The sequence below is a fragment of the Akebia trifoliata genome, unplaced genomic scaffold (genome assembly GCF_017979445.1).
Source record: "Akebia trifoliata isolate Shusen 1 unplaced genomic scaffold, ASM1797944v1 Contig00027_ERROPOS204421, whole genome shotgun sequence".
NCBI lineage: Eukaryota > Viridiplantae > Streptophyta > Magnoliopsida > Ranunculales > Lardizabalaceae > Akebia > Akebia trifoliata.
In genome coordinates this window covers 1-16,837 of record NW_028236800.1, presented here as the reverse complement: position 1 = coordinate 16,837, position 16,837 = coordinate 1, and the positions used below count along the sequence as shown (strand labels likewise).

Here is a 16,837-nt window from a genome sequence, read left to right as displayed (position 1 = left end):
AGTTGGGAACTTTGATAATATCAGAGATAGAGATGCCAGTTGATATGGTAGAGGTAGTTAGAGAATTTGTGGATGTTTTTCCAGAAGAATTATGGGTTTGCCACTGTGTTGCGAGATAGAATTCTCGATTGACTTTGTGATAGGCACAGAGCCTATTTCTATTTCACCATATCAATGGCCCCAATAGAAGCCCAAGAATTGAAAGCGCAGATTGATAAGCTTACAAGCTTGGGGTTTATTCAATCGAGTTCCTTATCCTAGGGAGCACCGATTCTGTTTGTCAAGAAAAAAGATGTGTCACTTTGATTATGCATTGATTACCAGAAGTCGAATCAAGTGACCATAAAAAATAAATACCCTCTTCCGCGCATTGATGATCTGTTTGACCAACTGTAAGGTGTCCAGTATTTCTCTAATATCAATTTGCAATTTAGGTACCATCAATTGAGAATCTGGATGACGGATATTCCGAAGACTACATTTCAGACCAGGCTAGGACACTTCGAGTATTTAGTGATGCTTTTCGGTCTGACGAACATACCGATAGCATTTATGGATCTTATGTACTGGGTGTTTTGGGAGTACTTTGACAAATTTATTATTATATTCATGGATGACATTCTAATCTATTTTAAGTCGAGGGAGGATCACGAGAGATACCTCAGAACCATATTATAGATTTTACGAGAACATAAGTTATATGTCAAGTTCAGCAAGTATGAGTTCTAGCTCTAGAAGGTGAAATTCTTAGGGCACATAGTGTCAAGTGAAAGGATAGCAGTAGACCCTTCTAAGGTTAAAGTTGTATTGACATGGAAACAATAAAAAATAATGACAAATATCAGAAGTTTCCTTGAGATGACAGGTTATTATAGAAAATTTATTGAGGGATTCTTCACTCTTGCAGTACTGTTGACGAGATTACCGTAGAAGAATGTCCAATATTTATTATATTCATAATAAACTACAACTAGTTATAATTAAGAGAGCTACCATTGCCACACCAACTTTTACCAATGCCACACTAATTCCTATATAAATCATCGAAGAATTGCATACAGTTCGTGTGGTGTTAGTAATAATTAGTGTGGCTATAGTAACTCTTGTAATTATTTTCTTTGCCTAATGTTGGAAAAAAATTAATTGAATAATTAATAAATTTAATATAATAAAAAATAAATTTTTTATTTACAATTAACTATAAAATTTTAAAATATAATAATAACAATAATAAAATATAGAGTTATACTGTAATTCTGGTGAAACGCACGTGCACTTTACTTTTATATAAATATAAATCCAAACCGGTTTCGAGTGTTCCATTCTATGTGAGTCAACTCGGTAGACGAGACGATATCCCAAGTACCGTGTTTAAAAACCATGTTCGGACACTCGACTGGGGATTGGGGAACGAAAAAAAACGGATTCGGACCCTGGAATCTGGTCCGTTGTAGATCCCTGTTTCATATATTTTAAAATATCGCGTCTTGTAAAATTATCGCACAGCGGATCTTTCTTCTCCGAGAAGCGCTGACTGTTCGACCTTCTAAACCCTAGAGGTTCGTTCTTCAAACATATATATATATATATATATATATTTTTTTTTTCTTCTTCCCCATTTCTTCTATTTGCCAACTAATATCTTCCACTTTGTTTTTACTGTTACTCTGTAGTTATATCTGTTATTTACTGCATTTCGATCAAAATATAGTGGTACTAAGATTAATGTGTGCCCTAAAATTCTTGGAAATAGTTCCTTTGATTCTTAACAAACTGCATCTTCATTTAGTCGATTTCAATATCGAATCTCTCTTTAGTGCTTCTGGAATTAAAAAGAACAAGGAGATTGACGTATTTCAACTTACACTGAAGTGGTTTTCCTTTGTGAGGTGAGGTGTAGGCCTCATTTTTCTTTTTAAAGCAAATGTTTCCATTATTATTATTATTTTTAAATCATAATAAGTTTATAAAAATTGAGTTCAAGAAAAGATGTGCTTGGTCGTTTTATCCTTTTAACATTATTCTGGCTTATAGGCTTTATGAGTTTGCCCCACTGTTAGGATGTGAACATAGCCTGCAAATGCTGCTCTGCTTACATTGCAATGAGCGCTGCTATGTCAAGCAGTGAATATATAGTCTAATCACAAATAGTGTTTCAATGCTTAAGCCTTGGGATCCTTGAGATGCACAAGTTGCAAAACGAAGAAGCATAGGGCTCACTTGTACACATCTTACAATTCATCATGTTGGAACCGTGCACACCTGCATGATAGGCTGGTAGAGAAGTTTTAGTAGCTTAAAAAGTTCTAGTTCAAATTGAGAATTTGTCGAAATGTACCTATTCTAATTATAAAGCCTCAGGGAGTGGGTCGCAAGCCTCATGAGCTGGAATTTATCTGTTTTTTGTTTTTTTTTTCTTTTTTTCTTTTAGTTTGTCCTATTATTACACTTTTTTTTTACATCACTGTTTCTATTTAGAAATTCCTGCTCATGAGGCTTGCGACCCACTTGCTGAGGCTTATACTTAGAATAGGTACATTTTGACAAATTCTCAATTTTTCAGGATCATGTCGATGCACTGTGTAGCACATAGAGTCCTATACAGCCTCTTCCTTGCTTACTTCAACAAACTTGTTGACAAACACAACAAACTTGCTATATGTTCGTCTCCATCTTTATCGGTGACACGGTCAAGAAGTATAAGCATATAATTGGTATCCTTATTCGCCTTTGATGCATCAAGATACCTCAAAAGCTGGTACCTTGTTGATTGTTGACAAGAAAACTAAACAAGTACCGACCATTGCTCTCTTTCCACCCATCATACATGATAATGACCCCTATCTTCACCTCATCAATAATTTAATTTGCAGCCCACCTCCTCCTTAAGAATATAAATGCACATCTCCTACATGGATTTGGGGTGTAACCACTTCTCAAACATTGAGTGTATCATGTTTACAAAAGGGCTATTGCATACATTGAGTGCAATCCCATTCTCAAAGAAAAATCTTCCAATGTGTAAGCATACTTGATAACTAGGTTTCTTTGTGTTAGGGACATGTAGGGTTGCCTTTTGTGCATTTTCCCTTCGGTGTCATCACTAATAATAGTCCTATCTATTTGCCTCTTGGCTCAATTAGATGAAATGATCCTTATACTCACAATTGCTAGAGCTTCTCAGGCCTAGTGCGAAGCTTACTTCTTTTATTTGGCCACCATAATACACTTCTATATTTAGTTGTATAGTTAGAATTTTGCAGATCAAGTGTTTTCCTTTCAGGAAATCTTTTTTTCTATCTCGGGGTTTCTTTTTTCCTTTTTTGGAGTAAGTTCTTTAAGGATCAAGTGGATTATGTTGTAAGCTTTGTTTTGTCTCGTTCGTTGTGGTTGGTTGGTCAGTTTGATCCTCTTTTCTCATTATTGAATCGTTACCTATAAAAAATATAGTTAAATTTTTATGCCAACCTACTCCCTCCTTGTTTTTTGACTACTCTTATCGTCTAACAAATACCACAGGAAAAAGCTCGTTGGGCTACAATAATACGCTTCTATATTAGTTGTATAGTTAGAATTTTGCGGATCAGTTTTATTTTTTTTTGATCAGTAAAATAAAAATTGGGTAAAGACGTGGATCAGTTTTATTCCTTTCAGGAAGTCATTCTTTCTATGTGGGGGTTTCTTTTATTTTTGAGCAAGTTCTTTTAGGAATTCATAGATGTCTTCTTTGAGGTTTTTTGGGGAGATGGGATTGGGTTTGTAATATCTATGTGGATTAGGTTGTAAGTTTTGTTTTGTCTCATTCGTTGTAGTGGGTTGATCATTTTGACCATCTTTTCTCATTAATGAATCATGCTTGTGAAAAAATATCGTTAAAATGTTATGTGCCAACCTACTTGATGTAGGGTAGAACATACAAACCTAGAGTTTATGTTAAAAATCTGATTCTAGGGTGAAATCCCAAGAACTAAGAGTAATGAAGAATCTCTATGTCGAGCAAAACAGACCAAGAGCTTCAATTTAGAACCAATATCGGGTTCTTATGCTTAGAAAAAACAAAGAAACGGAAGAAAAATTCTTTTCTTTTTCTTTTATTAATCAATACCCAAAAAATCCTAATTTCTGAATTTGTTTATTGGAGCTCCTAATATAGATAACTTGCTCATAACAACTTAGAAATTTTCTAAAATACTAATAAGTAACTTTCTAATCTATCTATAACATATTACTAATTTTTAATCCTATTAAACTCAATTTGGACGCTTAAAAACACTTCTAATTATAATCCAATGAATAAAAACGAATTTAAAAAATAATTTAAAAAAATAAAACACAATTGAGTTGGAACAGTTGTATGTGACACATACGTCCAATCAATTATAGTGTTGTGGGAGACAAATCTAACCAGACAAACCTCTCATCATCTACAATTTTGTGGGTTAAACCTCCCATCAAGCTATAATGTCATGGGACCCACTTTTTTCCTTTATTCCTTCACGTGCTTTAATTTTACTATATTTTTTCTTCTACCCCTTTAATCCACTTTATTAATTTTCATCTTTTACCCCTTTAATCTCAATTTTTTTTAATAATACCTCTCCAACTCTATTTTTTTTTTCACTTTTACCCCTTAACCCGAAAGAGGATGCCCCCTTCTAACTTTATTGTATTTCCTCTTTTACCCCTTTAATCTACTTTATTGATTTTCATCTTTTACCCATTTAATCTCAATTTTTTTTATAATAATACCCTTCCAACTTTATTTTTTTTCGCTTTTACCCCCTTAACCCGAGAGAGGATGCTCGGGCTTTAGGCATGAGTGAACTCTAGTAAAACTATAAAACAAATTAAAAACTAGACAAAAATTGAAACATCCTAAAGTTGAAATAGAAACTAATTAAGAGTTTAGGACTACTTAATCAACGTAAAAATAAAAACTTAATAAAAGAAAAAGTCTTAAGAGAAGTTGGACCAGGTCTTGTGTATCGGTCAAAGATTGGACCGAGTTGACTTAGTTGGTCAAATTAAGTTGAGTCATTTGACTGATTTGACTTGGTCAATGTTGTTGATTTCTTCGACACGTCTTAACTCAATCATAGGCATTGAGATAAATGTCGGCAAGCATATCTACATCATCCTCCCCAGGTTGGAGATGATTTGCTCTCGAATTTACAGTAACATTATTGGAAGGATTATCACCAAAGTATGGAGATAGGTGCTTGACATTAAAAGCATCGGAAATGCATAGAGTAACGGGTAGTTTGAACTGATTAGAATTGATCTTCTTTAGCACTTTTAAAGGCCTAATTTTCTTGAAAGCAAACTTTCCTCCCGAAGGCATCTTTTCTTTAATTAAGACAACCCAAACAAGATTAGCAACATCAAAGTCAATCAAACACCTTGAAGTATCAGCGTCGGATTTGTATTTTTGGGTATTCTCCAAAAGCATTTCTCGAGTGTGAGCATGAATTTTCTTGAGAGAAATAAAAAAAATTTTAGTTGTAGCATGTGTGTCTTGAATATTCGACACAAAAGCTAAGGTAAGGGGACCCTGGGGAACATAACCATAAATCATATAAAAATGACAGTAACTTATGTTGTGACTAACCTGGCGATTGAAGGCAAACTCAATCTTAAAGAGTATAGAGTCCCAAGACTTGGGATGATCACCAATTTGACAACAAAGCATGTCTCGAATGTATGTTTTACTACTTCTGTTTGGCCATCTGATAGTGGGTGGTATGCACTAGAAAAATTAAGCTTGGTTCCAACCATCTTCCATAAAGATCTCCAGAAATGCCCAAGGAAACATGTCTCTATTAGATACAATGCTTTGTGGAAATTCATGTAGACGGTACACTTCTTTAAAAAATAATTCAGCAACATGAAAAGCATCAAAAGCCTTCTTGCAAGCAATAAAGTGTGCCATCTTTGAGAAACAATTCACTACAACAAAGATACAATCAATACCCCTTTGAGTACTAGGTAAACCAAGAATGAAATTCATGTTAATGTCTATTTAAGGCTGATATGAAATGGGCAAATGAGTATAGAGGCCGGCATTGGTTGCCTTGCCCTTGGGAACTTAATAGTCATGTCATCTTTGCACAAATTTCTGCACTTCACGCTTGAGAGTACTTCAAAAGTATGAATGTGCAATCAACTTATACATGCGGTTATGGTCTAGATGGCCCTCTTGATGAAGCTCATGAATGATGTGCAAGTGTAGAGAACAATCCAAAACACATAAGCGGTTATTCTAGAAGAGGAAACTGCAACACATAATGAGATTTGGAATAAGAGGAAGTCTAAGGAGTGCCACTCTTGAAAAATTGCAACTCAATCAGTTGTGCCCTCTGGAGGGCTTCTATAACGCTTGTTGGCATGTATTGTAATAACAAGATTTGAATATTTTGCCTTAAACCACTAATGAAGCGAGATGTTTGTTGTTGCTTAGTTTCCATAAGAGTATTTTGAACAAGCAATTTAGGCCCTGTGTGGATACATCTCTCTGCGCAAGAGCAAAAGCTCAATCTCTTCCCGCAAGAGCAAAAAATCTCTTTGCGGAAGTGCAGGTTTTTTGCTTCTCAACAAAGAGTAAAAAACCTCTCCCTGTAAGAGCAAAAACCTCTCTGCGCAAGAGCAAAAACCTATCCAAACATTTGCTAGCTCCCTGCAGGAGCAAAAGTCGTCAAGAAGCTCTATCCAAATGCATTGTTAGTGAACTCCATATAATAAATAGTCATACATCTGTCTTTAGTAGTTAAAAGGCACATAAGTTTTCACCATCAATTTCTCCCACGTGTTTATTGGAGTCTCGAGTATTTTCTAGTCGTTTAGTTGCTTGAATCAAGTGATAATATTATCACGGAAGCAAGTCATTGCATAACCGACACTTATCCTTCAGTACTCCCTTCAATTCGAAAATCTCATCCGTCTTAGTCATCCAATTAAGGCATAACACGGGTTCCATGGTCCAATGGAGGGTAGGCACATCAAGATCGAAAGTGTTTTCCTACTTGTTGTTTTCACAATAAGGAGTGTCATTGTAGTAGCACTGAAAATTTTGCCTTTGTGCGGCATTGCCGTACTTTGGAAAAGCATTTAATTCTTCCTCATGGTAGATTTGGGTAGTGGGGGGATAATTGTTGGCTGATTTTGGTGAATAGGACGAGTCATATGGAAGTTGGTGATGGTTTTGGTGTTTCAGAGAGGTATAATCTTTGGGAAGTCCATTAACAACTTGGTTTGAAGGTGGTGGAACATAGGGATTTTGTTGGGGAGAGAGGGTTGGGGGCGGGGAATTTCGATTTTGGACCTAGAGGGTTTGGGAAAGATTTTTGGTAGCAGAAGTAACATGGGGATTGGAAGAGATACCTTCATCAACAAATTGAGGAAGAGAATACAACCGTGTAGAGAGTTGTAAAACATCTTCAACTTGGCGAACCCTTTTTAGTGGTTGTTTTAATTCGGCCTTGACCACTAATTGAATTTCACTCCAAGGTGATTTGAGTCTCTCTTTAAGAGCTTGTTTTTTTCTGCGAAGTTCCTCTTCTCTATCATGCTTTGCTAACTCTTTGTCATACTTTACTTGAATTTATTTTATATCCACATACAATCTCTTATCAATTGTTTGATGAACATTATCAAATTGAGCATTAACTTCCTCAAGAGACAGGATGGGAGAGTGGTTCGGCGTGTAGTGCATCGGGTTGAGGGGTGTGGAAGGGCATTCTCAAGAGACTTTCGTTATTTAAGAGTAGAGTGAAATGTAAGGTTGGGAGTGGAACCAATGTGAGATTTTGGGAGGATTGGTGGTGCGGAAATGGACCTCTTAAGGACTTATTCCCAAATCTTGACGTAGTGTCTTTGAAAAAGAACTAAGTTATATTTGTTTTCAAGAGTAGTGTTAATGATACGCTAAATTGGGATTTTGGGTTTCGAAGAACTTTCAATGATTGGGAGGTGGAGGTGCTTAGAAGGTTCATTTGTATGGTGGAAAATAGTTTTGTGCAGAACCCAGCGGAAGATAAGAGGGTGTGGGGAGGCACTAGGGACGGGAAGTTCATGGTCAAATCTATGTATGTTGGTCTTGTCCCTAGGTGCAATGTAGTTTTTCCTAAATCACTCGTTTGGGAGGGGGGGGTAAAATTCCACCTAAGATTTCGGTTTTTCTTTGGTTGGCGACTTTAGAGAGACTTGCAATGGTGGATCAACTTATTAGAAGAGGTTTCATTTCTCCAAATCAATGTTGTATGTGCAAATCTCAGGAAGAAACGGTGGATTATTTATTCATTCATTGTCGGGTGGCTCGGCACATATGGTCGCACTTCTTATCTTTGTTCAGTATTGTGGGTTGTTTTCCTCGCTCAGTTTAGGCGGTCCGGGATTCTTGGATGGTGTGGGGAGGGTCTTTCTTGTCTTTTAAATGGATTCTTTGGTTCTTGACCCCTTTTGCGATTTGTTGGGGTATATGGAAAGAGCGCAATCGTTGCATCTTTGAAGGGATAGTATCTACGTTGGAAGGATTAATTTTTGCTATTTTGGAGTTTTTGTACTCTTGGAGCAAACTTTATAAAGAGTTCAAGGGGGTTTTCTTTGAAGATTTTGTTGGGCAGAGGGAGAGGATTTGTTCGCTGCCAAGGGTCTAACTTGAAGTTTGCGTTTTATTGTCTTTTCCTTTTGTTGTTTGTTTTCTTGTTGGTTCCTTTGTTTTGGGTTGGTCATCTCGAGCCCCTTGTTCTCTTTTGTAATAAAATTATTTTTATTGATAAAAAAAAAAAACTTCCTCCAGTGCACTACATACTTCTCCACACTTAATATGTTATTATGCATCTCCCTTCAAAAGATTGTGGCTCCTTGTATCCATTAGCATGATGAAGAACAAAAGTGTATGTCTCTGATATCAATTGATATAGGGTAGAACACACATACCTAGATTTTATGTTAAAAATCAGATTTTAGGGTGAAATCCCAAGAACTAGGAGTAATGAAGAATCTTTATGTCAAGCAAAACAGACTAGAAACTTCAATTTAGGTTTGAGATTGATCGAAATCAATCGCAAAAACTAAAATTAAGAACCAATATCGGGTTCTTATGCTCAGAAAAAATAAAAAAAGGGATGAAAAATTCTCTTCTTTTTATTTTATTAATCAATTAAAAAAAAAAAAAAAAAAAAGAACTAACTGTTGAATTTGTTAATTGGAGCTCCTTATATAGGTAACTTCCCAATAACAACTTAGAAACTTTCTAAAATACTAACAAGTAACTTTCTAATCTATGTATTAAACTCAATTTGAACACTTAAAAGCACTTCTAATTATAACTCAAAAGAATAAAATGAATTTAGAAAAGAATAGAAATATAAAACAAATTAGAAACTAGACAAATAGAAATTTCTTGAAGTTGAAATAGAAATTAACCAAGAGTACTTTAGCAACTTAAAAACTCAATAAAAGAAAGCGTCCTAAGAGAAGTTGGACCAGGTCTTGTGGACCGGTCAAAGATTGAACCGAGTTGACTCAATTGGTCAAATTGAGTTGACTCGGCTTCAACTTATTTGACTTGGTCAATGTTGCTGATTTCTTTGATGCATCTTAATTCAATCATAGGCATTGAGATCAATGTCGATAAGCCTATCTACATTACTACTCCCTTCTTGTTTTCCGACTATTCTCATCATCTAATAGATACTACAAGAAAAAGCCAAAAAGCCAACAAGGAAAACTAGAAAAAAATGATTTATGTGAGTTCATAGAAAAAGTGAAGTCATTTTGGAAAAATGTAGGGTAAATTACACTTTCACCCCTTGTGGTTTGGCATAATTCTATGTCGATCCCCAAACTTTTTGACAATTACACTTACCTCCCCTATAGGTTATCTACCAAGCTCATTTACCTCCCTTTTTTCTACTTGCAGTCAATCAAACATTTAAAGAATGGTTTTGACCTTTTGTAAAGGCAACTTTAGCCTTTTTAAAATATTATTTTTTTATAAACAAAAATATCCCTACGAATAAATGGGTTCACTTATGAGAGCGCAAATGCTTAGACAAAGACGATTTTACAGGTTTTTTTAAATTAAATTTTTTTATATAAAAATAAAAAAATAAAAGGGTAAAATAGTAGAATAACATCTAAATTTTAACACCCTATGAGAGAGGGGAGTTAATTGCAATTGTTAAAATCTTAGGGATATGGGGTCAAAGTGTAATTTACCCAAAAATATATGATTATGAACCTTAGATGAGATAGTGAGATAGTTTCTTTCTCTTATGGTTGCAAATAAGAGAGGCATTTCTAATTTTTTTTTTCTTGATTAGTGAATTGAGTTTCAAGGAGTAGAGGAGATAGTATTCGATTTTGGGAGGTCAAGATGTTTGGTGGTGTTCTCCAAGAAAATGGGTGCTTATTGGCCATCAATTGTAGTTAGCACCATCTCTCTCTCTCTCTCTCACACACACACACACACACACACACAGTTTCGGTACTTATAAATTGCCTTGGCCTGTCACTTGGATGGCAGTGGAACTCCTTGGTGGTTGAATTGAGCTTATTTATAAAGGAAGCAAACATTTAGTTGGACTTGTTGATTCTAATATTCCATTGATTTACTCTTTTTAGAAATAGTTGATCCATCCTATTCTTAGTCACCAGTGAAAATGATGTCTTGCTTATGCTATTATCTTTGTTTTCATTTATAGAAAATACCATCTTTAGAGATAATGCCCTTCACCATTTCTTTTATTTCTCTCTTTAAGGATACCCCCCATCCAAAGTTCATTTGTTTCATGGCTTTTATCATCATTGCTTGCAGTGACCTGCTGACCACTGGATTCTCTCTTAGGAATGTATTGAAGGCAAAACCTTCAACATGGACCCTGAAATTCTACAAACCAGTCGTCTAAAAAGTGGAGGTGCTGAGTGTAATCTTCATAAACAAAGTTGCCATGACCATACCCAAAGCAGTATGTGTTGCGTAAAGGGAAGTCATGAAAACTTGGCACCCAAAGGTAAGAATGATATTCTTTATCCTGAAGAGAACTCTCAGGAACATCAGTCTTCAGGAATGCCCAGAACAGAGATAGATTTCAATGGTGCCAGGCAGCCTGATGTTATACCTGTAAGCAGAAGAGTGGGCGCTTTACTGTATTAAGAATAGTTTTGCTTATGGGTGCAACTTGGTCCAGTTCAAACCGAGAACCGAACCAAACCCATAGCTTTGGGCTGGTTTGGAACAGGTTGCGGTTCAGTTCTGGGTTGAGAAAATGGAGAACCGATCAATTTGGTTTGGTTCTCGGTTCAAGGATTGTATAGAACCAAACCAAACTGAGAACCAAACCCTTAATGATTTACTACTTTTTAGGTGTAAGGACATAGTTTAATGACTTTTTCTGATGGATAGATTAATGAATATTTTTTTTCTGGATAGATTAATGACTTACTACATATAATTTCATGTTCATTATTTATTTATTTCATTAAAAATATGTTGCTTCCAAAGACGTTTATAAGACATTGGCAACCCATAGAACCAAACAGACTTTAGTTCGGTTTGGTTTGATTCGGTTCTATGGGAAATTCGGTTCGGTTCTTGTTCTTATTTAGTAGAACCGACCTATGTTGGTTCCATTCCAATTTGGCCCTAAACCTAACCAAGTTGCACCCCCTAGCTTTGCTGATACATTGTTTGACTAATATGATAGTTGTAATGTGACTTCACCACAGAAAAATCAGAGGCGGCAAAGGGAAATGACTCTGCAGGATATGTACTACCAGAAAGAGGATTATTGTGACGATGATGACGATGATGATGATTGGGATCCGTTAGCAAAACATGTCAATAGCAACGAATTTGACTATGACGACGAGGATGATGATTGGGAGCCCTTAGTAGATAGCAAGAAGTGGTTTTGCACTAACTGTACGATGATGAACATTGATGATGTTTTCCACTGTGATGTATGGTTATGTATTCAGCCTCTTTTAGTGTATCAATTCGGATCGATTTCATCTTTCTTTGGCTGGTTTATACATTTTCTGGATACATATATGGACAACGTTTGGTAGACAAAATTCTAGACAAAGTTTTGTCCTATATGGCAAAAAAATTTCTGAATGAGCTGAATTTTTGTGAGGATGATCTATATGGTGAGGAGATCAGCCTCACAAAAAAGCAGCCCATTCCAAAACTTCTAACCCATGAAAAGCCAAACTAACGATAAAAATTGACGGTTCATGATTCTTCAACTTATAAACTGTGGCTAGAAATTTCAGAATGGGCTGATTTTTTGTGAGGATGATCTCCTCACCATAGAGATCACCCTCACAAAAAATCAGCTCATTCCGAAACTTTTAGCCCATATTGGACAAAACCCTTTGTCTCTTGAACCCGACCCTATATATATGTGTTGCCCGGGTCCTTGAAGAAGACCTCCTAGGGGTATAATGGCATGGATAAAATATGGAATCTATATGGTTCCTCTGTAGCAGAATATTTTACATGAACATAATAATATAATTATTTATAATAAATAATAAATAATAAATAATAAATTAGAATATTGGAGAAACATAATGATATGAATGATCAACCATGTGCAGTATCTAGAGCTTTTTGGGGGGTCAAGATATTGAAACTTTTGGGCCTGGTGCCCATAGCTATGACCAGTATTCAACCCCTTGTCAGATAGAATTCTTTTAATTTCCTGTGTTTCAACTTTACAGCATTCTCTTTTCCAGAAATTGATGCCTTAGCCTTGAAAAAGATATTTTCATGCATTTTTGCACCATGCAGATCTGTGGAGAATATAAAGATTCTGAAATCGTTAGGCATGGGTTTTTTGCATCTCATCTTGCACAAGAAGCCGGTCATACTCAAGTCCAGTCAGAAGTAGTAGGCAAATATGAAGGTGGTTACATGTTGTCTATTAACTTTGATTGACAATTATGTCCTTTGTCTATGAAGAGAATGTTGAATCATTGTTCTTTGCCTCTTTATTTCTTAATTCCTTGTGTCACATAGTCCTTTAATTGTTGGCCAATGGTCTACAAAGATCCTTTTGAAGGCTGTTTGGATGCAATGCATTATGAAACTTATAAGATATAGGGAGACTTTTTTGTCTTAAATATTCAAGTTTTATTTTATTTATTTATTTTTTAGGTTCCTTTATACACTGTCTTGGATGAACTTTTTACTTTAAGTAATTGCCTTTTATATGGATTTTGTTTTGTTTATTTATGGATTCTTCTTTGGTTGTGTCCTAGTATTGCTTTTGATTTGCTTTTATTTTGGCCGTGTCATCAATATGTTATTTCTCTATCTTTTAACATTGAAGTTGCCTTTTCATTTGAGAAAAGTAAGCTTGGGTTGGACTGTGACCTGATGATTTCTATGAAGAATTTGAACCAATTTGTCTTTCTTCTTGTACTATTTGTTGGTCATCTTGACCACTTTTAACACAAATCAACATTTACTTAAAAAAAAGAAGCATTGAACTATTAGCAGAGCTTCATTTCTTGTCTTGGAACCAGTCAGCTCAGTTCCCTCTAGCCATGAAAAACACAGGATAGATGATCATACTCTTTCCAATACCTCATCTTATCATGCTTGTTGCCTTCTTGGTGCTCTAGTATTTTACTCTCTCACACATTGCTTTCTTTGTAACAATGGACTTTGTAACATTTCTCTGCTGTAAATTTATTTAGTTATGTAAGGTATGCCATCTTCATCCATTCTCCTTTATAATTTTTTTTTCACATACTCTGACATTGTCTGGGTGACTGCAAGTTCACAGCCATGATCTGTGTCTTACTTTGTGAACATCTCTTTTCTTCATGGGCAAAGTAGGAATGATCCACTGCTTCCATTGCTTGTTCATCTGTGAAAGTCGAATATTGCTGCATGAAATCCTGTGTAGATGTACTGACACATCAATATTTGAGTTTGAGAAATTGCTAGGGAGTCATAAATGAAAACCAATCCAGTCTTCACACCTGCTAAATCAAACAAAAATTTGTTGTCACGTTATTCATGACAATGCTAATCACATCAATACACATCCATAACATACATATCTTTGAATTTGCTAATTATATAACGGTGCGTTTATTTGTGTGGATTTTGCGTTTATTTGTTTCCCTGATTTCTCGGAAAATCAGCATCGCTCAAAAATCAATTTTCACGTAGCTGTGATTATTGTTTGTGCACCATCCTGAGAAATTGAAAACTTCCTCTGGGGAAACAGGAGATTCGTGCAAGCTATGGACCGGAACCATGATCCCTTATTTTCTTCCTAGAACTAGAAACTGGTTTTCTTATTAATTTCTTGACAGAACATTTGCCAGCAATCAAAGAAACCCTAAATGTCTGAAGAGGAACCAAGTTTAGGTCTTGTTGTTGGGAATATGTGATTGCCCCTGGCAAATAATCTACTATATGGAACTTATTTTTACAGATAACAGATACATAAGTGGTTTACTGTGTATTGCACTCATTTTTATTTTACGATATAGTTTTTGTGTTCTAACTTTTTATTTTAAAATCTATGTAGACTCCTGCAAACAAAAACCGGCCTTGGAAAATTGCACTGCAGTTGGTTTCGATGAGAGAATGCTGCTCCATTCAGAAGTATGTCACTGAATTTTTACAATTTCTCATATGCCCCCGTGATTATATTCGGGTTTTCTTCATCGCATACAAAAAGTATGCGATGGCATATACAGTATGCGATGACATATTACTCCAATGGGTAAAGATTTTTACTCCAATGGGCGTATTGCTACTTTATTTTTTAAAATATTGAGTTTATGCATTCAAACATAAGATCATAGTATCCAATGATTAAACTATTAAAGCAGAGTCCACTTTAATTATCTAGATCTAGAACTTGATAATTAAAGTAGGCCACCTTTGTATCATGAATAGTTTATATATTATTGACTATTTAGTTTCTTGAGTTCTTTTATTCTTGTTACTAAATAACTAAATGACTAAATATATTCAATTTTATTCAATTTGGAAAATGAGTGCTATCCAAATATATTGTTATAGGTTTGTTTTTATTTTCTTATATTTTTCTGATTTTTTAAACATTTTTCCTTATTTTTTTTTACTGTTTTTATTTATCTTTTTGAAGTAAAATTTTTTTTATGCAATATGCGACTGCATATGCCATATACGATTTTGCATATGCGCATGCATATGTTGGTTGCATATGCTATTTGATAACATTGTGTATGATGTTCTTTTCTTTTTCTATATGTGTGTCTACTTGTAGTTCTACAATTTCAGCGATAATAATTCTATATTTTATCCTAGGAATACAAATCACTAGTAATATTTTCTTTGTGAAACTGTGAATCATAATACTAGCCAAAATAGTTAAATTAAATCAATTGATCAACTTAATGGCACGCATATGAGTGAATGTCATGTTATTGAGGCGTGACTTTGAAATGACCATTATTTGTTGGACGAACCACTTCACAAACTGCATTCTATACAAATATTGTCTTATGCAAAATAATATTTTTTTATATATAAATTTCACATCAATATTTGTTTACATAAAAAAAATCTAGGATGTATAAGTATCTTCATCAAAGGTTATCCCAAGTTTTTGGGGGTGAGCAGGCTATATAAAATAATTAAAGTACTATATAAAGGTGAATTTTGTTATCTTAGCAAGATCTTCCCTGTTTATCAGCCTTACTACTCCATGTTGGAGAAGAGATGTCTTGCCCTTGTCTAGCCTACACAACGATGCAGGCACTACATGTTTGTTATTATTTCTTAATTTGTCTCCCCTTGGCAAGGATGGACCTCATGAATGTACATTAGCTATTTGATGAGACATGCCGATGTGTGGCCCCATCAATGTATCAAGTCATTTTCCATGATTTGCTTGTGATTCCTGTTGATCCACTTGTTGATAGAATCCAACTGTGGGAAATTGATGTCAAATTATAGGACACTTGATCGAGATAATATGGTTGTAACGAATGGTAGTTGGCTTAATTGTAGTCATGTTTTTGGTTATTATGCGACTACCATTTACTAGTAAAGCTCGAGGGAAAATTTTCTATGACCACATTATGATAAGCTATGCTTGGATGTGGATCCTTGTGGCTGGACGTGGGAGGGATGTCTAATGATATGGCACTTGTGGTTTCCAAATTACACCTTGCATTTTTGGGAGGTCTATCTAGATCAATTGATATTCTTGAGAAAACTTCTTGTCTAGCTGGAGGTGGTCTTTGGATTGAGCATTAACTTGGCTAAGAGCTACGTATTTGGAGTAGGGGATGTGGAAAATATAAAGGGACATGCAGAGTGTAGACATTTTAGGTTACTTTGTGCATTCCACCAGTAGATTAGGACACCTTGAGTTCATTAGTATGAGCCCACACATAGTGATAGACCCTTTTTGTTAGTCATAGATGCTAATCAATTGGTCCAAGTCATAGATGTTATCAATGCTCCTTTGAAGTGTATGAAAACTAAGATGGAGGAACAGATCTATGTACAAGAATTTGTAGAATAGAATTGTCAAGTCTCAATCTGAGAACTTGGCAAGAATTTATAATAATAAAAGAGTTTAAAGACAAACCCCTTACAAGAAATAAAAGAAACTATTACAAAACAACTAGGACTAAAATAACACTCGATTATTTCCAAAACTCCCCTTCAAGCTGGGGCAAATATATCAACTAAACCTAGTTCGACAAAGTGAGAATTAGTGATAGAAGGATCAACAAACTTCGTAAGCATGTCGACAAGCTGATCTGAAGATGGTACGGAGACTATCTGAAGATCACCAGATTGAACTTTCTTCCT

The 16,837-nt window shown here is 35.1% G+C and overlaps 1 protein-coding gene across 3 annotated transcripts; it reads left to right on the top strand.

Annotated features, from left to right (window-relative positions):
• Positions 1-1,398: 1,398 nt before the first annotated feature.
• Positions 1,399-14,828, top strand: LOC147382095 (histone deacetylase 15-like). Of its 3 annotated transcripts, none has more exons than XM_086429568.1 (5): positions 1,399-1,559; positions 10,847-11,122; positions 11,728-11,961; positions 12,797-12,911; positions 14,553-14,828. In XM_086429568.1, exons 2-5 carry the CDS (start codon positions 10,874-10,876, stop codon positions 14,639-14,641), a joined length of 687 nt encoding a protein of 228 aa, XP_086285694.1. In that variant the 5' UTR covers positions 1,399-1,559; positions 10,847-10,873; the 3' UTR covers positions 14,642-14,828. The 3 variants fall into 3 exon arrangements, with proteins under 3 accessions (XP_086285694.1, XP_086285692.1, XP_086285693.1); XM_086429566.1 differs by having other exon boundaries at positions 1,400-1,559; positions 10,817-11,122; positions 14,553-14,817; XM_086429567.1 differs by lacking the exon at positions 1,399-1,559 and adding an exon at positions 1,677-1,889 and having other exon boundaries at positions 10,817-11,122; positions 14,553-14,825.
• The last annotated feature ends 2,009 nt before the right edge of the window (positions 14,829-16,837 follow it).